This window comes from Podarcis bocagei (genome assembly GCF_964188305.1).
Source record: "Podarcis bocagei genome assembly, chromosome: 17".
Classification (NCBI taxonomy): Eukaryota; Metazoa; Chordata; class Lepidosauria; order Squamata; family Lacertidae; genus Podarcis; species Podarcis bocagei.
This window is the reverse complement of record NC_138143.1, coordinates 5,157,396-5,176,921: the sequence shown is the minus strand read 5'-3', so window position 1 is coordinate 5,176,921 and position 19,526 is coordinate 5,157,396. Positions and strand designations below refer to the sequence as shown.

The 19,526-nt window shown below is 42.8% G+C and overlaps 1 protein-coding gene across 2 annotated transcripts in view; it reads left to right on the top strand.

Annotated features, from left to right (window-relative positions):
- HUWE1 (HECT, UBA and WWE domain containing E3 ubiquitin protein ligase 1) overlaps positions 1-19,526 on the top strand; it is a 99,554-nt gene that overhangs the window by 20,742 nt on the left and 59,286 nt on the right. For both annotated transcript variants that reach the window (XM_081175634.1, XM_081175635.1), the window contains exons 5-20: positions 3,372-3,578; positions 4,111-4,263; positions 6,134-6,196; positions 7,708-7,785; positions 8,756-8,803; positions 8,892-8,960; positions 9,646-9,745; positions 11,696-11,838; positions 12,069-12,219; positions 14,190-14,317; positions 15,901-16,041; positions 16,222-16,333; positions 17,363-17,512; positions 17,606-17,707; positions 18,566-18,646; positions 18,863-18,969. In XM_081175634.1, coding sequence (XP_081031760.1) covers positions 3,372-3,578; positions 4,111-4,263; positions 6,134-6,196; positions 7,708-7,785; positions 8,756-8,803; positions 8,892-8,960; positions 9,646-9,745; positions 11,696-11,838; positions 12,069-12,219; positions 14,190-14,317; positions 15,901-16,041; positions 16,222-16,333; positions 17,363-17,512; positions 17,606-17,707; positions 18,566-18,646; positions 18,863-18,969 — 1,833 coding nt within the window. The remainder of the gene's footprint in view (positions 1-3,371; positions 3,579-4,110; positions 4,264-6,133; positions 6,197-7,707; positions 7,786-8,755; positions 8,804-8,891; positions 8,961-9,645; positions 9,746-11,695; positions 11,839-12,068; positions 12,220-14,189; positions 14,318-15,900; positions 16,042-16,221; positions 16,334-17,362; positions 17,513-17,605; positions 17,708-18,565; positions 18,647-18,862; positions 18,970-19,526) is intronic.

Below are 19,526 nucleotides of genomic sequence, written 5' to 3'. Positions count from 1 at the left end.
GTGTGTGGAGTGCCGCAGGGCGCAATTCTCTCCCCAATGCTTTTTAACATCTTTATGCGCCCTCTTGCCCAGATTATCCGGAGCTTTGGGCTGGGCTGTCATCAATATGCTGATGACACTCAGCTCTATCTACTGATGGATGGCCACACCAACTCGGCCCCTTACACACTGACCAGATGCTTGGAAGCTGTGGCTGGATGGTTTCGTGGGAGCCGATTGAAACTAAATCCTTCGAAGACAGAGGTCCTATGGCTAGGTCGGGATAGCATGGGGATGAGGGACCAACTCCCTTCTCTTGCGGGGGCCCAATTAGTGCCATTGCCTTCCGTTAAGAGTTTGGGTGTAATCCTTGACGCCTCCCTTTCCATGGAGGCGCAAGTCACAGCAACAGCCAAGGCGACATTTTTCCACCTTCGCCGCATCAAGCAGTTGGTCCCTTACCTTTCCCGCCCCGACCTGGCCACAGTGATCCATGCAACAGTCATCTCCAGGCTTGACTACTGTAACTCGCTCTACGCGGGGCTGCCCTTGAAGCTGTCCCAGAAACTCCAGCGGGTACAGAATGCTGCAGCGAGGCTCCTCACAGGGTCTCTACCATGGGAGCATATTCATCCAGTGCTTTTCAAGCTGCACTGGCTCCCGGTGGAGTACAGGGTCAGATTTAAGGTGCTGCTTTTGACCTTTAAAGCCCTTCACGGCCTAGGACCCTCGTACCTACGGGACCGCCTCGCCTGGTATGCCCCACGGAGAGCCTCAAGGTCCATAAATAACAACACCCTAGTGGTCCCAGGCCCTAAGGAAGTTAGATTGGCTTCAACCAGAGCCAGGGCCTTTTCAGCACTGGCCCCAACTTGGTGGAACGCTCTGTCTCATGAGACCAGGGCCCTGCAGGATCTGATCTCTTTCCGCAGGGCCTGTAAGACAGAGTTGTTCCGCCTGGCCTTTGGATTGGAGCCAATTTGATTCCCTCCGCCCCCTTTTTCTTTTTTCTTTTCCTTCTCCTACAATGAGGCTCCATTTTAATATTTTAATGTTCCATTATTTTAATGTTGTATTTTATTTTTGTTTTTAAGTTGTAATCACTCATCTTGTTTTTATTATTGCTTGTAAGCCGCTCTGAGCCCGGCCTTGGCTGGGGAGGGCGGGGTATAAATAAATATTATTATTATTATTATTATTTTAATTTATATTCATTTTGAGGCTTTATTATACAGCATTTTTTTCCAACTTGGTGTCCTCCGTGTGCTCTAGCACTTCAATTCCCATCATCTGACCATTGACCATGCTGCCTAGGGCTGATGGGAGTCCAACAAGTTTGGGGAAAGCTGTTGTGGAAGGTTGAGGATGGCATGGGCTTCAGACAACCATGACTGGTCCCAGAGGATTAAAACTTTATGATGCACTTCTGGTTCTGCAAACCAATTTATAGCTTTATCTGTTGTTGTTGTTGTTGTTGTTGTTGTTGTTGTTGTTGTTGTTGTTGTTATTTATTATTATTTTACAATATTACATTCAGTTGCACATTTTATCACTCTTTAGAATACATTCCAAATTGTGCTATATGTATATGTATATGTATATTTTCCTTATTTCTACCATTGTGTCTTCCCTTCACCAGAGCTCGACTTCTTTTGTTTTTCTTTACTTTTATATTGTGTTATAAATACTATTTATTTATTCCCCATTAGCCAACTTTCCATATTTTACCTTTAACTTTGTGGACTTCAGTCAGTGCATATCAAAAACTTTGTTTTATCATATATTGTTCTACACATTCCCATTCTTTCCTCAGTTTCTGATTTGATTGGATAGCTGCTGTCATTTTGGCCAACTCTATAAACTCACAGAGCTTGTTTTGCCACTCCGCTATTGAGGGAACAATGTCCCCTTTCCAATTTTTAGCTATTAGTATTCTGGTGGCAGCTATAGCATATAAAAACACTTCTTATCTCCAGGGATGTCTGTTGAGATTATACCTAATAGGAACTCTTCTGGCTTTTTCTCAAATGATGTTTTAAACATATTTTTTAGTTCTTCATGGATGCTACTCCAGAATTTTTTTTATTTTCCTGCATCACCACCATAGATGGTACATCATTCCTTCTGCCTTATTACATCTCCAACACATATTTGATTTTAATCTGTGTATCTTGCCCAGTCAGTCTGATGGGGGTCATATACCACCTGTACATCATCTTTATCAGATTTTCTCTTATTGTGTAGCAAGCAGTAAATCTAACGTCTTGCTTCCACAATTTTTCCCATTGCTCCATCTGGATATTATAACCGAAATCATGGGCCCACCTGCTTTATTTCCTCATCTTTTAATTCCCACTCTAACAGTAAATTATAGAAAATTCCTTCCAGTAGCACCTTAAAGACCAACTAAGTTAGTTCTTGGTATGAGCTTTCGTGTGCATGCACACTTCTTCAGATACACAGTGTATCTGAAGAAGTGTGCATGCACACGAAAGCTCATACCAAGAACTAACTTAGTTGGTCTTTAAGGTGCTACTGGAAGGAATTTTTTATTTTGACTATGGCAGACCAACACGGCTACCTATCTGTAACAGTAAATTATAGGTTTTAGATAATAATTTCCTTTTGTTTTGTAATAGTTCTTTTTGTATTTAGATTCTTCTTTTCTAAAGCCGATTTTTTTGTCCAAATTAAATATGTCGCGTAATTGATGGTATTGCCTCCAACCAGTACAATGTTGTTTAATTTCCTCAAAAGTTTTCAGTTTCAATTGGACATGTTCTTCTTTTAGTAGTTGGTTGTATGTAGCCCAGTTTTTCTCCATATTTTTCTTTTTTACTGAGATTGCCTCCAGAGATGACACCCACCACGGTGTTTTGGGTTCTAGTAAATTTTGATATTTCTCTTAATTCTTTTTTGTATGGCATTTTGTTGTATGTAATATCCTCTTATGAAGGCCTTACTTTCGTCCCATATCACTCTCCTATCTGTTCCTGAGCCATATTTATTTCGAAGAATTCCTTTAGCAGATCTTGAGCTTTGTTCAGTATCTTTTCATCATTTAAGATCTTTTCATTCATTCTCCATCTCCTATTTATTTTCCTGTTGCCCCTTAATTCTAACATAATTGAGTTGTAAAAGTTATAGCTTTATCCTATTTAGGCTTCCTTGCTGTGCCAGTTGGACTTCCAAATAAGCACACATGGGGGTTGGATCTAAAGTTTTACTCTCCAGTGACTTAGTCAGCTCTTGAGTCCACTGTATTTGGCTGATGAATATGGGGATATTGGTTTCCTCCCCCGCGAGGTATAGCTGACCCTTTCCCAAGAAGTCCAGTTATCTCTCCTTGTCACTGTCATTCTTTCCTGAATGTGCTTTTTCCCCTCTTTAAGTGCGAACTTTACCACTGGGTGGACCTGCTAGACAGATTCGATGGGATCCTAGCAGATGCTGGGCAGACAGTGGAGAACATGTCATGGATGCTGGTTTGCGACAGGCCGGAGAGGGAACAGCTGAAATCCTTACTGCTGTCAGTGTTGAACTTCACTGCCCTGCTAATAGAATACAGTTTTTCTCGCCACCTGTACAGCTCTATCGAGGTAAAGAACTCTAAAGTAGCAGGGTTGGGATTTAGATGGGCTGAAGGGCCTCTCATCTGAAACATGTTTTAGAAGCAGATGATGGCTTTAATAGTGTGAAGCCGCTTTTCTGTTGGGACAAGAATGACAGCCCCACTATATTGTTGATTGTGGGAGGCAGATGGACTCAAATATTTAATACTTAAATACTTAGCAATTTTATACAATGCTTTAAAGCATTCAAGAGGTTTACATAGCATACATTTAATTTTTAAATTTTAAAGCCAGAAGGCAGGGTAGTATTATGCTCCCCATATTGTAGGTTGAGGATGGTAGCTGATCTAAGGCTGCATATGGAGTCCATAGCAAAAGCAAGGTTTGAATTATGGACTTCTGGTTGATAACTTAGTCTGTTAGCTACGACACTACAGTGACTGAACATGGCAAGGAAGACCAGAGTATTTATCTGCTATAACAGGATAATATTAATCTCTTTGGAAATTAAGATTGTGGTAGTTTCAGGAATGTTTCAAATACTTTGCTCTTCGTTTAGCACTTGACAACATTGTTGGCATCCTCGGATATGCAAGTGGTGCTTGCAGTGCTCAACCTCCTGTATGTGTTTAGCAAACGCTCCAATTACATCACACGCCTGGGCTCTGACAAGAGGATGCCTCTTCTGTCCCGGCTACAGCATTTGGCAGAGGTAAGGAGCTGTAAAGAGAACTGCAAGAAAGTTGAAGTTCATTGTCTTAATGGCTTCTTTAGATAATGCACCTTTAGAAGCCATATTGATGGATCAAAAATGTAAAGAATTATTCTAATCCATTTCTCTCACATGGGACACACTTGGAGCTTTGGCAGTCATAATATAAATGGATTTGCTCAAAGCAATAGAAAATGGAAGATCTCTGACACATTTTCTACCTCTGCTTCCTAAATTTAAGGCTTTAGGCATCACATCTTAAATCTGGTTTGTCCTTTTGGGCTGTTTGCATCAGCCCATCTTACTTAGTGTTTTATTATGTACTGAGGTTTCCAGACAGGTATGTAGTTATTTGTAGTATTCCCATTGTCAAAGTATTAAGACTTAAAAGCCTGAATTGTCTAATTTTATTTGCTTTGGGGTCTTCTTCATATAGTCAACTTTTTATTTGTTGTGGGAGCAATTCCTTTTGAAAGGTTGTGTATTGTTAAACAGACTTTTGAGCCTAATGATGAAGCTAGTAATCCTGAAGATCATTGTGCTACAGTTTAGCCTGCTCTTGTGGCCTTCTGTCACATTGCAGGTGTGGTGGAATCTGAGACAGAGAGCAGGCGTCAGATTCCTTGAGCGCGGCCTTTTTATCTGCTATGTGATGAAAGCAGCATGCAGCCAGGGTATATAAAGGAAGTTCAGTCTGTGACTAGCTTCAGAGGTGGTATGTTTTTGGCCGACCAGACCTCTGAGCATGCTGAGAGGTACAGTCCTGTAACTGATTGTGAGATGGACTGTTTCACGTGATGTGTTTTCCCACCAATCCTTCTGCACAGTACAATGTAAAAATGTATGGTACAAAAGGTCTGAAGGCAGATGAAGAAAAATTGAGAGGTTAAAAAAAGCGGGCCGGCGGGACAGACACACAGCTAAAACAAAGTACTTTGAGGGAATTGTGTACTTTCAGGGGGAAAACAGGAGTGGCTTTGTAAAACTTTGCTTTGGAAACAATGTTTAAATACTATATCTGTTCTCTGTCTGCTCTATTTTATGTTCTTGATTTATTTTCTGTATTTTATTGGTGGTATTTCTGTTTTGTTTATAATTGGAAACTATAATAAAGTAAAATATAAGCCACTTCATTGGTGGCTCCACTCATCTTTCTCTGGATCCAACCTACTAAGTTTTAATCTGTTTGTGGCTTGATTACACATCCAGATTACAAAACAAAGGTAACTCAATTCCTTCTCTCATTTTCAAAGCAGTTGAAATTTACTCTCTGGTGTCACTTGTAATTGCAGTTATCACAGGAAGCAATGATGTACATGACACTGCAATGTGCAGCTGGTTGTTTTCTTAAAAGGTCCAGTTTAGGTGTGCCTGTGGCAAAGACCAAGTACTATCATCACAGGTGCAAACTATGATTCAGTGAGTCATTTCAAGCAGCTCTGAAGGCAGCTGAGCACTGGCGCTCTTTATCATAGCCTGTGACAGTTACTTAGCTCTCAAACTTCTGTTTTACCAGTCAACATTGTTGCATTGGGTCATGTTGGATGGTACCTTGGCAGTTTCTCAGTGGTATGTTGGCTTTCATTTTGGGTAGCCTTCATTACCACAAAGCAGATCTTGTCAATTGCTTTTTGGAAACAATCATGAGGACTGTTTACATAAAGTAGAATTTTGGAGTCATGGGAAGGGGGGCACTTAGTGAGATTTTAAATGCAGCTGTGAATAGAACATGCATGCCAGAACTTCACATAGCCAATTTTCTATTGATCAAGTCCAACTGAAGTGTACAGTTGAGTTTTCCTTCTGGATTGTTTTTTGTAGGGTTTTGGGGTTCATTCATCCTTTATGTTCTCCTCCTTCTGTCCTGCAGAGTTGGGGTGGCAAGGAGAATGGCTTTGGTCTGGCAGAATGTTGTAGAGATTTGCACATGCTGGTAAGTATTCTATTTTGAATTTTATCTCTTCTGCTACTTTGTGGTTGGTAGCTTGACTCATGGTGTGTAGAACTAATTCCCAGTTGCTTTTCTGATTTACGTGAATACATTGATAGTCCTTTCCCAAGTGTGTCTTTTATAGTGCCTCTCACGCTGTTCGTATTTAATAGCAAATTGGCAAATAGTTCATACTCTGCTCTTGCAGGAAGAAAATTTGGTCTTCCTAACGGGCAAGAGTCCATTAAAACACAGTAGGATTCTGCAATATATTTGATATAAAAGCCACTTTGCATTGTCTGGCATAGGCTTTGGAAAAGTTTGACTCCAAACAATGTTTTAGGGTTAGGGATTCTGACACCAAGATTTGGACACTGAAGCTCTCATTTTTTGCTGGTATATATAATCTTCCTTCTTGAGGGTAAGCATTGTGTGATTTGGAAGAATATTGTGTATTTGGGGGCGGGAGTTCTTGGGTGCCCTTTCCTTGCTCACTTTGCATAATCCTTTCCCCCGTCCATGGTGGTCCCCTGAACCGGAAGATATGCCAGCTTGTGGTCGTTCTGATAGTTACTAGCCTCATCAGAACTGCCCTGTTGCTTTAAAACTTTCCAGTGCCTGCTTTGCTGATTTTTGCTATGTTTTGAAATGGCTACACTCTGGAGTGAAGCAGCATCATTGTGGGCAGGATCATACATAGTGCATTTTCAAGATGTATTGTTTTTGAGAATGATCAGAGTAACAGTCCTTTACAACATACACATTCTGGGTGTTGATCCTGGTGGAGATCATTTTTTGCCCCAGTTGGGTTAGCATGATCAACACAGATGGTACAGCTGCTATCATACCAAAACAGTGGCAGTTACTGTAAACTTCTGGAAATAGGAAGCAAATCATTTTTAAGGTGCTTCCTGGTTTGCCGCTACCGTCACTGCTGACAGCGATGTCAGGAAGTGCACCAACTGTAGGGCTCATGAGTTGTGAGGCCCATAAGGTCTGATGACATGTTCTGAAATACTGCCCTTGACCTGGGGCCAGCAAAATTCTCCCCCACCTCGACTGCTTCAACTTTTACATTAAGCTTGCATGAGCTGAGTGATGCAAGGCTGAGTAGTCTTATATGCAGTGCTACTCGTACCCTGTGGGGCTGCTGGAGGCACAGGTCTAGGCCATTGTTCCATGTCTGTGCATCTTCTTGGATATTGCTGTTGTGATCCTAGATATCAGCAGGGCTCCCTCTGCATCACCATGTCTTCATACCTAATCCTAACTTCTTACATCTTAACTCTCTTCCTCCTCCCACGTGCACAAAAAGATGTAAGGAGAGTTGGGGTGGTGGTTATACTCACACTTCTGCAAGTGGGTGCTCTTAGCACCAGGGTGCATTGTCCTTTGTTACGCTAACGCCCCTCCCTTAACCTCCCCCTAGTCCAGGGTGAGAGTGGTTTGATTTTTTTTGGAGGGAGTGTTTGCCATCTGGTTTGTTCTGATTCCATACTGTGATCTGTACACAGAAATACCCTCCCAGTGCAACTACACTACACTTTGAATTCTATGCAGAGCCAGGGGCCGAGGTCAAAGTGGACAAAAGGGTGAGTCTCCTACAGACTTGTTCTTGTAGGGTTCTGAGGGAAGTGGGTGGGAGCAAGATTTGGCAAATAAGCCCACATTGGATTGAAAAAGGCTATAGCACGTTGCTCCCTATTCAGTTTCTAAGAGAAGTGGGGATCTCTACTCCCAGTGAGTGAATACTAAGATGGAGGAAGTTACTTTAGGTATGAGAAGATGCTGGCAGCCAGTCTTCCTATTCTCAGATGCTTTCAGTAGCTTGATCAACTCATTTTGGAGGTTGTCATGGTCCACTCAGTGTCCTACCTCTGCTGTAGCTGCTGTGCCCTGCAATCAAACATGCTGCTTTTAACTCTTGGAGGTGGTGGTGATGGTGGTAGGGATTCAGTGGTGTTGAAGGCCCACTTTGTTGCCCTCATATTTCAGGGAGAGTTTGTTTTCCTATGTCTTGATAAACACTCTATGAAAGGTCTCTTGTCAGGTGCAAACAGTTCAAACTTTGTCCTCCCCAGATTCCACACTAGGCCCTGTGAGGACCCTTACATAGTAGCTCCAGTTCCCTGAGTATTTGGGTGTAAAGTAGATGGCACACCTTGACAGTGTTCCCAAATTAAATGGGAACACTTCAGTGCCAGGTACATACACCATTGACACTTTCAAGGTAACATCTCTGTCCACCTGTGAAGAGACTTCTCCATTTTGCTTCTCTAAATGCTTGTTTTTTCTAGGTATGGGTTTATGGGGCAGATGTGGATTTATGGGGCAGCAGCTCTTTCTCAAATAGGGGTTGCCAGCACAGTAATCCATATTGGGATATGATTAAAATACCCCACGAAAGCCAGGTCTGATTGTTGGCCAAAGGCACAACTCATTTTTGAGCTGTTGCTCTTGGTGGCTGCCCTTAAGCAGTTCTGTGGCACAGTTATGACTTTGCCATGGCTTCCGAATGAGAGATCGGAAATGAACTCCAAAACCTTTTTGTTTCCTTTTCAGACTACCAGCAACACACTACATTATATTCACATAGAACAACTTGACAAGGTAAGCTAACTCCCCCTGCTTAATTGAATGATATTTTTAATTTTGCCTTTGTATTGGCTTCTAAGCCTCTCTTATTTACCCAATGCAGATTTCAGAAAGTCCCTCTGAAATTATGGAATCCCTCACCAAAATGTACAGCATCCCAAAGGATAAACAGGTACATTGACAGGAAAGACCAATGTGGTGCTCTGGGTGCATTACAGAATGAGGCTTCTGGTTTAGTTTCAAGGAAAACAAATTTGCTGTGCTTCGGAGATTTTCAGTAGCTAAACTGAGTTAATGAATCTCCTTGGTACTTGAAATGGATTTTTTTCTGGGCTTGGTGGGGCGCTTAATGAGTTGAGAGCTCTAGCTTCCAATACTGCTAACTTTGGTGTGGTTTCCACATTGTGTCCTCAAAATGGGGAGAGTGTGATGAGATAGAGAAATGGAAACCCATTGAGAATGACATGGTTACACAAGGTAGCAGCAGATACTGCCCTGGATTGCATCAGGTTGAGTGCATTAGGGCCACCTTTATACAGATGGCTAAATGAGATAATAGAGTAAATTGTATCATCTGGGACTTCAGAATAGGAATTGCATTTTGAACGTGTGCTCTGTAGACAAAACAAGGGCATTGGGGAGACTGGTTCATGCCCTGCCCTTGTTCTAGTTTTCTGCTTGCAATATTTACTTATATACACATATGACTGAAGTAATAAAATTCATTGCATCTCATTCTGCTGCATATGTAGATCCTGCCAGGTGACTGGTGTCAGTTGTAACCCTGTGAGGGATGCACTGTCCTGGTGGGTGCTTGGGCCTTTATTGCAACACTGCTAACTGTTTTCTTCTTGTAGATGCTGTTGTTTACACACATTCGCCTGGCCCATGGCTTTTCCAATCATAAAAAGCGGTTGCAAGCTGTTCAGGCCAGACTGCATGCCATTTCTATATTAGGTGAGCATGTGGCAGATGGATTCTTATCTGTGGCGCTGCCAAAGTAAAGGGGAAGAATATGAGTTTCTACAAGTGGACATTGGGATAGCTTTAAAGTGATACTTTTTATTTTGTTGCACGTGATTGTGTTTTCATGTACTGCCATGAAATAAATAGGCGTTTGATCAACCAGTGGGGCAGGACAGGAGGCATCTTCTCCCTGCCACTCTTGTCACATGTCCATGCCCCCATCCTGGCACTATTTCTGCTTTTGGCCCTCTCCTTCCATGGCCAGCTGCCGCCAGTGCATGCACTGGCTCCCCTCAGGCAGGCAGGCTTGGGACAGGCTAGGCAGTGGCCCCAAGCAATTTCCAGGGTGAGAGTCTGTCTCTGTCTGTGTCTCTCCTCCTCATGTGCCCTCCCCGTTAAAGTGGAGAGCTCTCCACTTTATGTAATTTCACATGCATGTGCGGGGTCCTAGAACATAACCCCTGCGTAAGGGCGGGGGAACGCCTGTACTATGCATTTCTGGGGACTCTTGAGTCACATAGTTTACTTAGGTATTCAAGCTGCTTTTTAACTGATAGATGTAGTGGCTCACAACAAATGAAGTGAGCAAGTCTGTGTATCAAGGAAATCCTACAGTGTAGCTACCATTGCTGAAAAAAGACTTGGCCCTGGACATGTCAGCCTGTGCTCTCTATATATCAGTATTTAGACCCGGATGAGTTAGAGCTATCAAGTCTTGACTTATTTCCCAGAGACTAACCGGTAACCAGCTGAGATCTTTTGGTACCAAGGAGATGATTCTAATAGTTCAGGCATAGGCAAACTCGGCCCTCCAGATGCTATGGGACTACAACTCCCATCATCCCTGACCACTGGTCCTGCTAGCTTGGGATGATGGGAGTTGTAGTCCAAAAACATCTGAAGGGCCGAGTTTGCCTATGCCTACAATAGTCAGTCCCAGCCACTAGCTTGGCTGCTGCACTAACTGAAGTTTATGAACAGCTTTCAAGGGTAGCCCCAAACTGAATATATTACAGTAATATAATATGGAAATTACTGTAGTGCAGATGTCTGCTGCTCCTACAGAGAAGGCATAACTGGTTGTACCTGGTAAAAAGGTACTACTTGTCATAGTGCCACCTTTATATATAAAAGCAGCAGTATCTTAAGATACAATCTTAATTTGTGATCTCTCCCCACCCCCCGAATCTAGATAAGATCTATTCCCAGTCCCCAAGATTAACAGGGGAGCAAACACCACAATATTGTCAATGAGATAAGTTTAAGTTTGCTGTAAGCTTCTTTCCTACTTAAGTACAGCTGCAGATACCAATTCAGGAATTTCACTGCCCCATATGGATCTGCAAAAAGGGCAAGCATTAATTGTTGCCTGTATATTGATGATACACCATTCAAATTCTGTGAAACATCTCCCAACAGTTTCATAAACATATTAAAAACATAGGAGAGAAGCCCAAGCCAAGATGGTTTTTAAGTAGTCTGAGAAAAATAAAGAACTTTACACTAAATTGCCATCTTTGAAAGCTGTAGTCTCTTCCCACCCCCTAATTTTTTAACAGGCCAGGGAACAAATGTTATTGTGCTTATTTGTGATGTTGCTTCATAGAGGCCTAGTTGACTTAAATGCTTGTTCCTTCATGGCCAGTTGGTGGGGTTGTGGTTATGTTCATAGCAATGAGAATTTTAGGTTGTGGACTAACAAATGCAAGGACCAGAGGGAAGCCAAACAAAGCCATATAGAACCATGTTTGCTTTCTTCCTCTGATCTGGAGCACCTGGACATAGCTTGTACAGTAGAAGCTTGTGCTTCTGGATCAGAGACCATAATTGTATTAACCAGCTATGTGTCACTTAAAATAATGGATAGGTTTGTCCGTCCCCCCCCCCCAATGTCTGTCACCTGCTGCAAATTCTTAACAAAGCCTCTCTCTCTTTCCACAGTGTATTCAAATGCCTTGCAGGAATCCGCCAACAGCATTCTATACAATGGGTTGATAGAGGAGCTAGTGGATGTACTGCAGATAACAGATAAACAGTTAATGGTACGTCATCTATCAACCTGCTTCTCCTGCCCAGACTTGTTGGTAAGGAAAGCTAGCTCAATGCTACTCACCTTAGTTCCTTCCCAAGGTATCGGCATTGGGTTGGACTGTAAAGATTCTAGAGTTTTTTTCTGCCGTTTTCCCTGGAGCTTGTCACTAGCCTATTCAGCTTCCTTTGATACTGACTGAATGTGTGGATATTTATAAATTATAGTATAGCACACGATTCTCCTCGGAGCTAAATCCCTAATCTCCCCATTTCTCATTGACAGGACATCAAAGCCGCCTCACTGAGGACGTTAACTTCCATTGTGCACTTGGAGAGGACTCCAAAACTCAGTAGTATTATTGATTGCACTGGAACTGCCTCCTACCACGGATTTTTGCCAGTCCTAGTCCGGAACTGTATACAGGCCATGATCGGCAAGTATTTCTAGATCTCACATGTATTTCGGTTGTATTCTGCTTGTTGTATTCTATTTTTTTTTAATACATTTTTATTAAAGTTTCACAAATTTTTAAACAAACACAAAAACACAAACAAACACAACACAAATAACAAGTATAGTTTCGGATCCTTATTTTCTTAACATCTTTCCCTGACTTCCCCACACCTCCCCTTCTTGTATTCCAATTCCAATAGTTAGCTCAGCAAGTTCTTGTCCCCAACTTTACCTTATTATTATTATACTTAATTCATCTTAATTAATCAATTTTAACTTATAGACCTCAATTTAAACAACAATACTCATTCTTTACACCCTTTTCTAAGGTCGACCCAGATTCCCTTCCACAAATTTCCCAATTTTTATATTAATTACAAAACAAAATAACAGAGAGAGAACATATAATTATACACCCTTTGGATTCCAAAACTCTCACCCCCCCCTTTCCCGGTTTCGATCCCCCAAAAATGTCCATCAGTCTATCAACTATCAGCCTGGAGATCTCACGTCCGAGGCCCTCAAATCTCTCTCAGTCCCTCTCTGCCGGTTTTTTTGGTAGTCCTTTATATTAGACATCAAGTCTCGGAGAAGCTCTGTCCCTATAGGGTCTATGTTTCTTCCAACCAGCCCTCCATGTTCAAAAGTGGAGCCCAAATCTTGTTTCTTGTTCCTTTTAAGTCCAAATGTCCCAAAAGCTCCAACTTTCGCCTTGATCAGATTTGTAATCCATAGGTCTTCAGATCTCCCCATAGGGAGAACCCTCCATTCTTCATTCTCCGATTCAAACCAAATTCTCATCATCCAGGTCTTGTTTTTCTTAGTATCCATCTTAGCAGGCCTCTGGCTCTCCTTTATCGTCTGTGGCATTTCAGCTCCTCCTTCCCACTCCTCTGAAACAGCACATATCTCTTCTTGTTCAGCTGCATGGGTTTCTTGAGTCAAGTCCTTGACAAATTCAGCAAGTTTGTTTACTTTTAAATTCAAAGTTGTAGCATTTGTAGCCAAAGCTTCACTCTGACCTTGTAACTTTCCCAAGAGAAAAAACATTCTGTCCAGCTCAGCCTGTATTTTTCCACCTGCAGCCATTGTAATGACTCAGAACCCCCTCTAGAGGGATTCTGGTTACTCAATATTCCTTCCAACTCCAAACCAACAGTCAAGTTAATTTGTTTCTATTCTTTGTTTTCAACAGTTTAAAATCAAATTGTAACAAAAATAACCAGCAAAGATAACAGAAGCCAATTTTTCTTTTTTTTTCAACTTTGACAGCTAATTTGACAGCTGTCAAACTCTTTATGTCTCCTCAACAGGCTCTCTCGCGGATCGCTCCCGGGTCCCGGGGGGTTGCACTTCAGCTCTTAAAATCGACTCTTATCCTCCAGCAAAATTACTTATACTGCCAAGTCGTGAAATTAGTAGCTTTTATCCAATAAAGAGAAGAATGTTCTCTCGACCTTAGTTATCTACTTCTTGCTTTAATTTATCTACAGGAAGGGGAGACGGACTTCCTTTTAGCACCTCCCCCGATCGTGCCTAATTCAGAAAAAAAAAATTAGTTCCAATTTCCGTACTACTCACGGGTTGTTACTTTTAAAGTCCAAATGTTCAAAGAAATAAGTCAGCGCTCTCCGGCCATGGCATGCGGCTTCGCTCCGTAGGAGAAGCGGTCTACTTTCAGACCACGCCTCTCCCCGTCCCCCGCTCCGCAGCCTTTAAAAAGGCTCCTTCGCGGGTCGGGGGGCGCAAATGGTGCCCGCCGAGTCACCAAGTCCACAGGCTTCAGCGCCTGTGGTTTCTGAGGGTCCCCACGTCACCGCCGCGGCAAGACCCGTCTTCTACAGAGCCGATTCCCTCCGGAGCTCGGAGGGAATCCGCCATTAGTCGATGGCGCTGACCCGGAAGTCTCTGCTTGTTGTATTCTAATGGTGCTTCCTTCCCTCTTCCCAGATCCCTCCATGGAGCCATATCCACATCAGTTTGCCACAGCACTCTTCTCCTTCTTGTATCACCTGGCAAGCTATGATGCAGGAGGTGAAGCTCTAGTCTCCTGTGGCATGATGGAGGCCTTACTGAAGGTAATGTATGCTCAGAAGAATGAGTAAGGCAGCCAGTTCCAAAAAATTAGAGAACTTTTTGCTGGACTCCGGTCAGACAAAAATTGGACATGCAGTTCTTTTGACTGTTGTCCAGAAAACTGGAGCACTGTTGTGTGTACAGATACCCTTCTCTGTCCCTTGCTTCCACATCTTGCTGCTGCTGTTCCCGTTAGACTACAGATGTTTGCCAATTTGTTTCTATTGAATTAAAACTGGTAAATCTTGAATGCCAGCCATAGGGAAGCCCAGTTTCTGGGCTGTTGAGGCCAAGAAACTATCTAAGAGTAGAAAAGATTGGCTCATAAGTATTGGAGCCTAAAGCATGCATGCATATGTGTATCTGGTTTGTCTCAACTGAAATACCTGTTCTGTCAAGCCAAGCTCTGATTTAATAGCATTTGAGATTAGGCATAGTAGCTGCCCTTTGAGAAATCAAACATGTTCATTTTCCTCCGTGGGGGGAAAAAAGCATCCCCACGTGTGCTGTCATGACCTGGTGGAGTCTCCTTCTTTGGAGGTCTTTAAGCAGAGGCTTGACAACCATATGTTAGGAGTGCTCTGATGGTGTTTCCTGCTTGGCAGGGGGTTGGACTCGATGGCCCTTGTGGTCTATTCCAACTCTATGATTCTATGGTGAGAGTCGATTGCCGCTCGGCTGCCGCCGCCACCCTGCTACATGGGTGTTTTGGAAGCCCCAGCCAGCAGGCTGCGACAAGTTAACTTGGGCAGGATCACGGATCCCTGGCCATGCCAGTTTACTCATGTGATCAGGTGGCTGTAGGCTGTTCCTGGCACTTGGCCTCTGGTTTCCTGCAACAGTTCGACCGGAGGGGAGTGGTCACAGGGACGAAGGCCCGTCTAAGCACTGTGTTGGAGGCGAGGGGAGAGTGGTGTATTGCTTAATGTTTTTAAAGCGATTTATGGTGTCCCCCCCCCAAAAACTCAACAAATTTGGCCTGGCCCCCCTAAAAAAGCTCAACAACTTTGGTCGCCCCCCCATGGGCAGATCACTGCCAGTTTTTCAAGAAGTGAAAATCTGGACACAAAAGTTGTTACAAGTTGTTGAGCTTCCCTCCCCCCGTCCCTCCCCCAACACATGGGCTGCCACACACCTGGGTTTTCATGGACATTTTAACCAACTTTTGAAAATAGCGCTTGGTGCCCTTTTCAGCGGATGAATCCTGACTTTGTCTGGGAAATTCCGAACTTATGGCACCCCTCTGGTTACTAGCAAAGATGGCCATATGTTAACCTCCAGTATGGAGGCAGCGTGCCTCTGAATACCAGTTGCTGGGGAATTTGAGAAGGGAAGAGTTGAGTTATATTGTGCCTCGGTCCTGCTTCATTCACATGGAGGCATCTGGTTGGCCACTGTGAGAACTGAATGCTGGACTAGATGAACCATTTATCTGATGCAAGAGACTTCTTAGGCGTTTTCTTTCGAAATTCTGGATTCTCCCCAGTGTCAGTTGAAAATGGTGGGTTGTTGTACCCATGGGTTTATCACTTTTGTGGCTCCTGCATTCACATGTTCTTGTCTGCTTTTACATCTTTCTTCCCAGGTGATCAAGTTCTTAGGAGATGAACAGGACCAGATCACTTTTGTGACCAGAGCAGTCCGTGTGGTGGACTTAATCACAAACCTAGACATGGCAGCTTTCCAGTCTCATAGCGGCCTCTCCATCTTCATCTATAGACTAGAGGTAGCTGTCCTTTATTCTTGTGTCAGCTGCTATTCATTGCATACTCTTCATGTAGGCCTGACTTCAGAGCCATTGTTTATTTTTATTGCAGAGTTCACCATCACTGATACCAGTGATTCAGTTAACTCTACTCAGGTTGTTTTAAAGCTCTTTTTACATATAGGTCCCTTTGTGTTTTAGCATGAGGCAGACCTGTGTCGGAGGGAATGTCCCTTTGTAATAAAGCCAAAGATCCAGAGACCTGCTGCTACCACTACACAGGAGGGTGAAGAGATGGAGACAGACATAGAAGGTATCTCAGAAGAGCTATTGGTTACTTTTACAGAGATGTTTATAGCTTACTGAACTAATAAATGTAGAGAGGAAAATCTACAGAAACAGTATCTGTTGATAGTATTGGATTTTATTTTAATTGCAACTTGATGTATTTCTGTTAGCTTTTATTACGTTTTAAAGATTTAATAATCCTATATTTTATAGAGCTATAGCTAAAATGTTACATGTTAGATACAGTTGGGATGCTTCTGCTGCCTTTCAAGAACTGGATTTTGAAATAAAATGAATTAAGTAGAATTGTGAGATGAAAGGTAAACTTCATGCATTCTCCATAGATGGCAGATTTGACATGCTTAGCCAGTTTTGTTGGGGTGTGTGGTTTGGCAGAGTTGGTTCAGCACTTTTTGAGTGTTGGGGGATCCTCTGGGATTTTTGCTTTAGAAAATGGGTGAGGTAGGGTGAGACAAGATAGAATTATACATGGTGTAGAGAGAATGAATAGGGAGTACTATTAGTCTGTTGCTCTGGGGCAGGGTAGGTTGTTGAGTTTTGAAAAATGATAATAAAGAAGTCATGCCTACTGTCATCTTGTGTCGGCAAAGAGAAGATACAGCTTCTAAATGAAAGATAGGGTATTCCAACAGCTATAGCTTTGCAGACATAGGGTGGAACTTGTGAAGGGCCTGTGCTAATTTGTCTTATGCAGAGTACCGTATTTTTCGCTCTATAAGTCGCACCAGACCATAAGACACACTTAGTTTTTGGAGGAGGAAAACGAGAAAAAAAATATTCTGAATCTCAGAAGCCAGAACAACAAGAGGGATCGCTGCGCAGTGAAAGCAGCAATCCCTCTTGCTGTTCTGGCTTCTGGGATAGCTGCGCAGCCTGCATTTGCTCCATAAGACGCACACACATTTCCCCTTACTTTTTAGGAGGGAAAAAGTGAGTCTTACAGAGCAAAAAATACTGTATATCTCTCCCTCCCCAGCGCCCACGCACAATTGAGTCCAATTATTTCCTTTAAAATATCTTTCCATTTCTCTAGTTTCTGACGTAGCCATGGAGAGCAGCCCTGGGCCTTCCACCTCTGGAGAACATCGACAAGAAGTTGTGGTTGAAACAAGGGCCCCAAGTGCCATCACTCCTAGCAGCAGCAGCAGCAGCAGCACAAACATGGTAGTCTCACCCCGAAGTGGTACGTATTGACTTGTATAAAATAGCTTTTGTTGTACCACTGGAGTGTTTGCCATTGATTGATTTCATTTTCTGGATTCCTTCTTTATTCCAGGAGTTCAGTGTATCCCTCAGCGAGCAGCACTTCTCAAGTCCATGTTGAACTTCTTGAAAAAGGCCATCCAGGACCCAGCTTTTTCAGATGGCATACGGCATGGTGAGAGACTGCCTTAGCATTTGGGCTAAGCCGCAGTTCTTGAACCAGCTTTTCCCTTGACCATCTTCTCATAATGACAAGATGCTTGTCTCTTTGTGGTGTATAGTAGCCTGTAAATGCTGGTGGCTACACAACTAAAGGCAGGAGTCTCCTGGGACGCTTCCATCCTCCTCCAGTTTGGTTCTACTTGGGCAACAGATCTCTCTGAATTCATTAGCTTTCTTTTCTTTATTTTTTTGTAAATATTTTTTATTAAATTTTACATCTCAGATGGTGAATGTTATGTTTGAATGGAAATCTGAGAATTCATTAGCTTTCTTTGGTGACTTTTGTATTTCTATCCTACACAGATATAAAAGTGTGAAATGTCACACTAGACCTCTTTTTGGAAGTTGCTCTTGTTCTGTGGAATGAACTTCCCAGCAATAGTCACCAGTGTCTAATCTTGTGCAAAGCAAACCACAAAATGTGGAACTGGGGGTGGAATGTGACTTCCTTAGAATCCCAGTTTCATTGTTTAAACCCAGAGAAATTTGCTAGCCCATTATTGTAAAGATATGATTGGAACCGTGCAGAGAATAGTTACTGACATCCTTGGAAGCCAAATGAGTTGTTGAATAATATTTCTGGTGGTTTGGGGGTGGGGATTTAATTGCGCTATGAAGCTCCTTGTCCTTTACCATTACTAGTAAAACCAGAATAAATTGTACAGAGTGAATATTTTGTACATTTCTGCATATTATAAAGGTGATAAAGTAAAACTTATTGGTGCAGCATTTTTAGTGGAAACTTTGCTGAAAGAGCTTTATGTAATTACTGCATTATCCATGCCTTATTCATTATGTCTCCTCCTTGCAGTGATGGATGGCTCTCTGCCTACCTCTCTGAAGCACATCATCAGCAATGCAGAATACTATGGGCCATCACTCTTCTTGCTTGGTAAGTGTGTCTTTCATGCATAATAAATAATACATTTCTTAGCTGGTTTCCCTGGACCACATCCCTCTTGATTTGCTTCCCAGGAGTGACAGCATACTCTGGGAATGGGCCATTGTAATGGGAGGTGTCATCTCTCAGCCTAGCTGCGAAGTTGTCCTGCCTAGGAAGACCTGTACTGGTCAGTGACTCACCTCATTCTCTCTTCTCTCCTGACAGCCACTGAGGTGGTAACGGTCTTTGTATTCCAAGAGCCTTCGCTGCTATCCTCGCTACAGGACAATGGCCTAACAGATGTCATGCTGCATGCTCTCCTTATAAAAGACGTGAGTTTTATTATTTTTGTTACCTGTGTTCCTATAAAAGCCTCATGTTGTTGGTTTTTTTAATCTGGGAGCTGAAAGTCTTAGTAATTTTTACACTTCCCATTTTGCATTCCAGCAGTTGCTAATTTCTGGCACTGCAATCTAATTCATTTCGTAAATGAATATACTTGATAAAAGCACTTCATATAGTTCATGTTAAGTCTACTCTGCTGGCCCATTTAGGGGTTCATGGCACAGTTGGAATTGCACTTGTGCTACTTTTTTGACATATCTCCTCAGCTACTCTTTTATTCTGCTCAAATGGAGGGTGAATGTGGAAATACGTGGATTTACCGTATTTTTCGCCCTATAGGACGCACTTTTTCCCCTCCAAAAATGAAGGGGAAATGTGTGTGCATCCTATGGGGCGAATGCAGGCTTTCGCTGAAGCTTGGAGAGCAAGAGGGGTCGGTGTGCACCGACCCCTCTCGCTCTCCAGGCTTCAGGAAGCTATCCGTAAGCCTGGGGAGCCCGTGGGAGTTCCTGCAGGGCTTCCTAGGCTGCGGATAGCAGCCTGC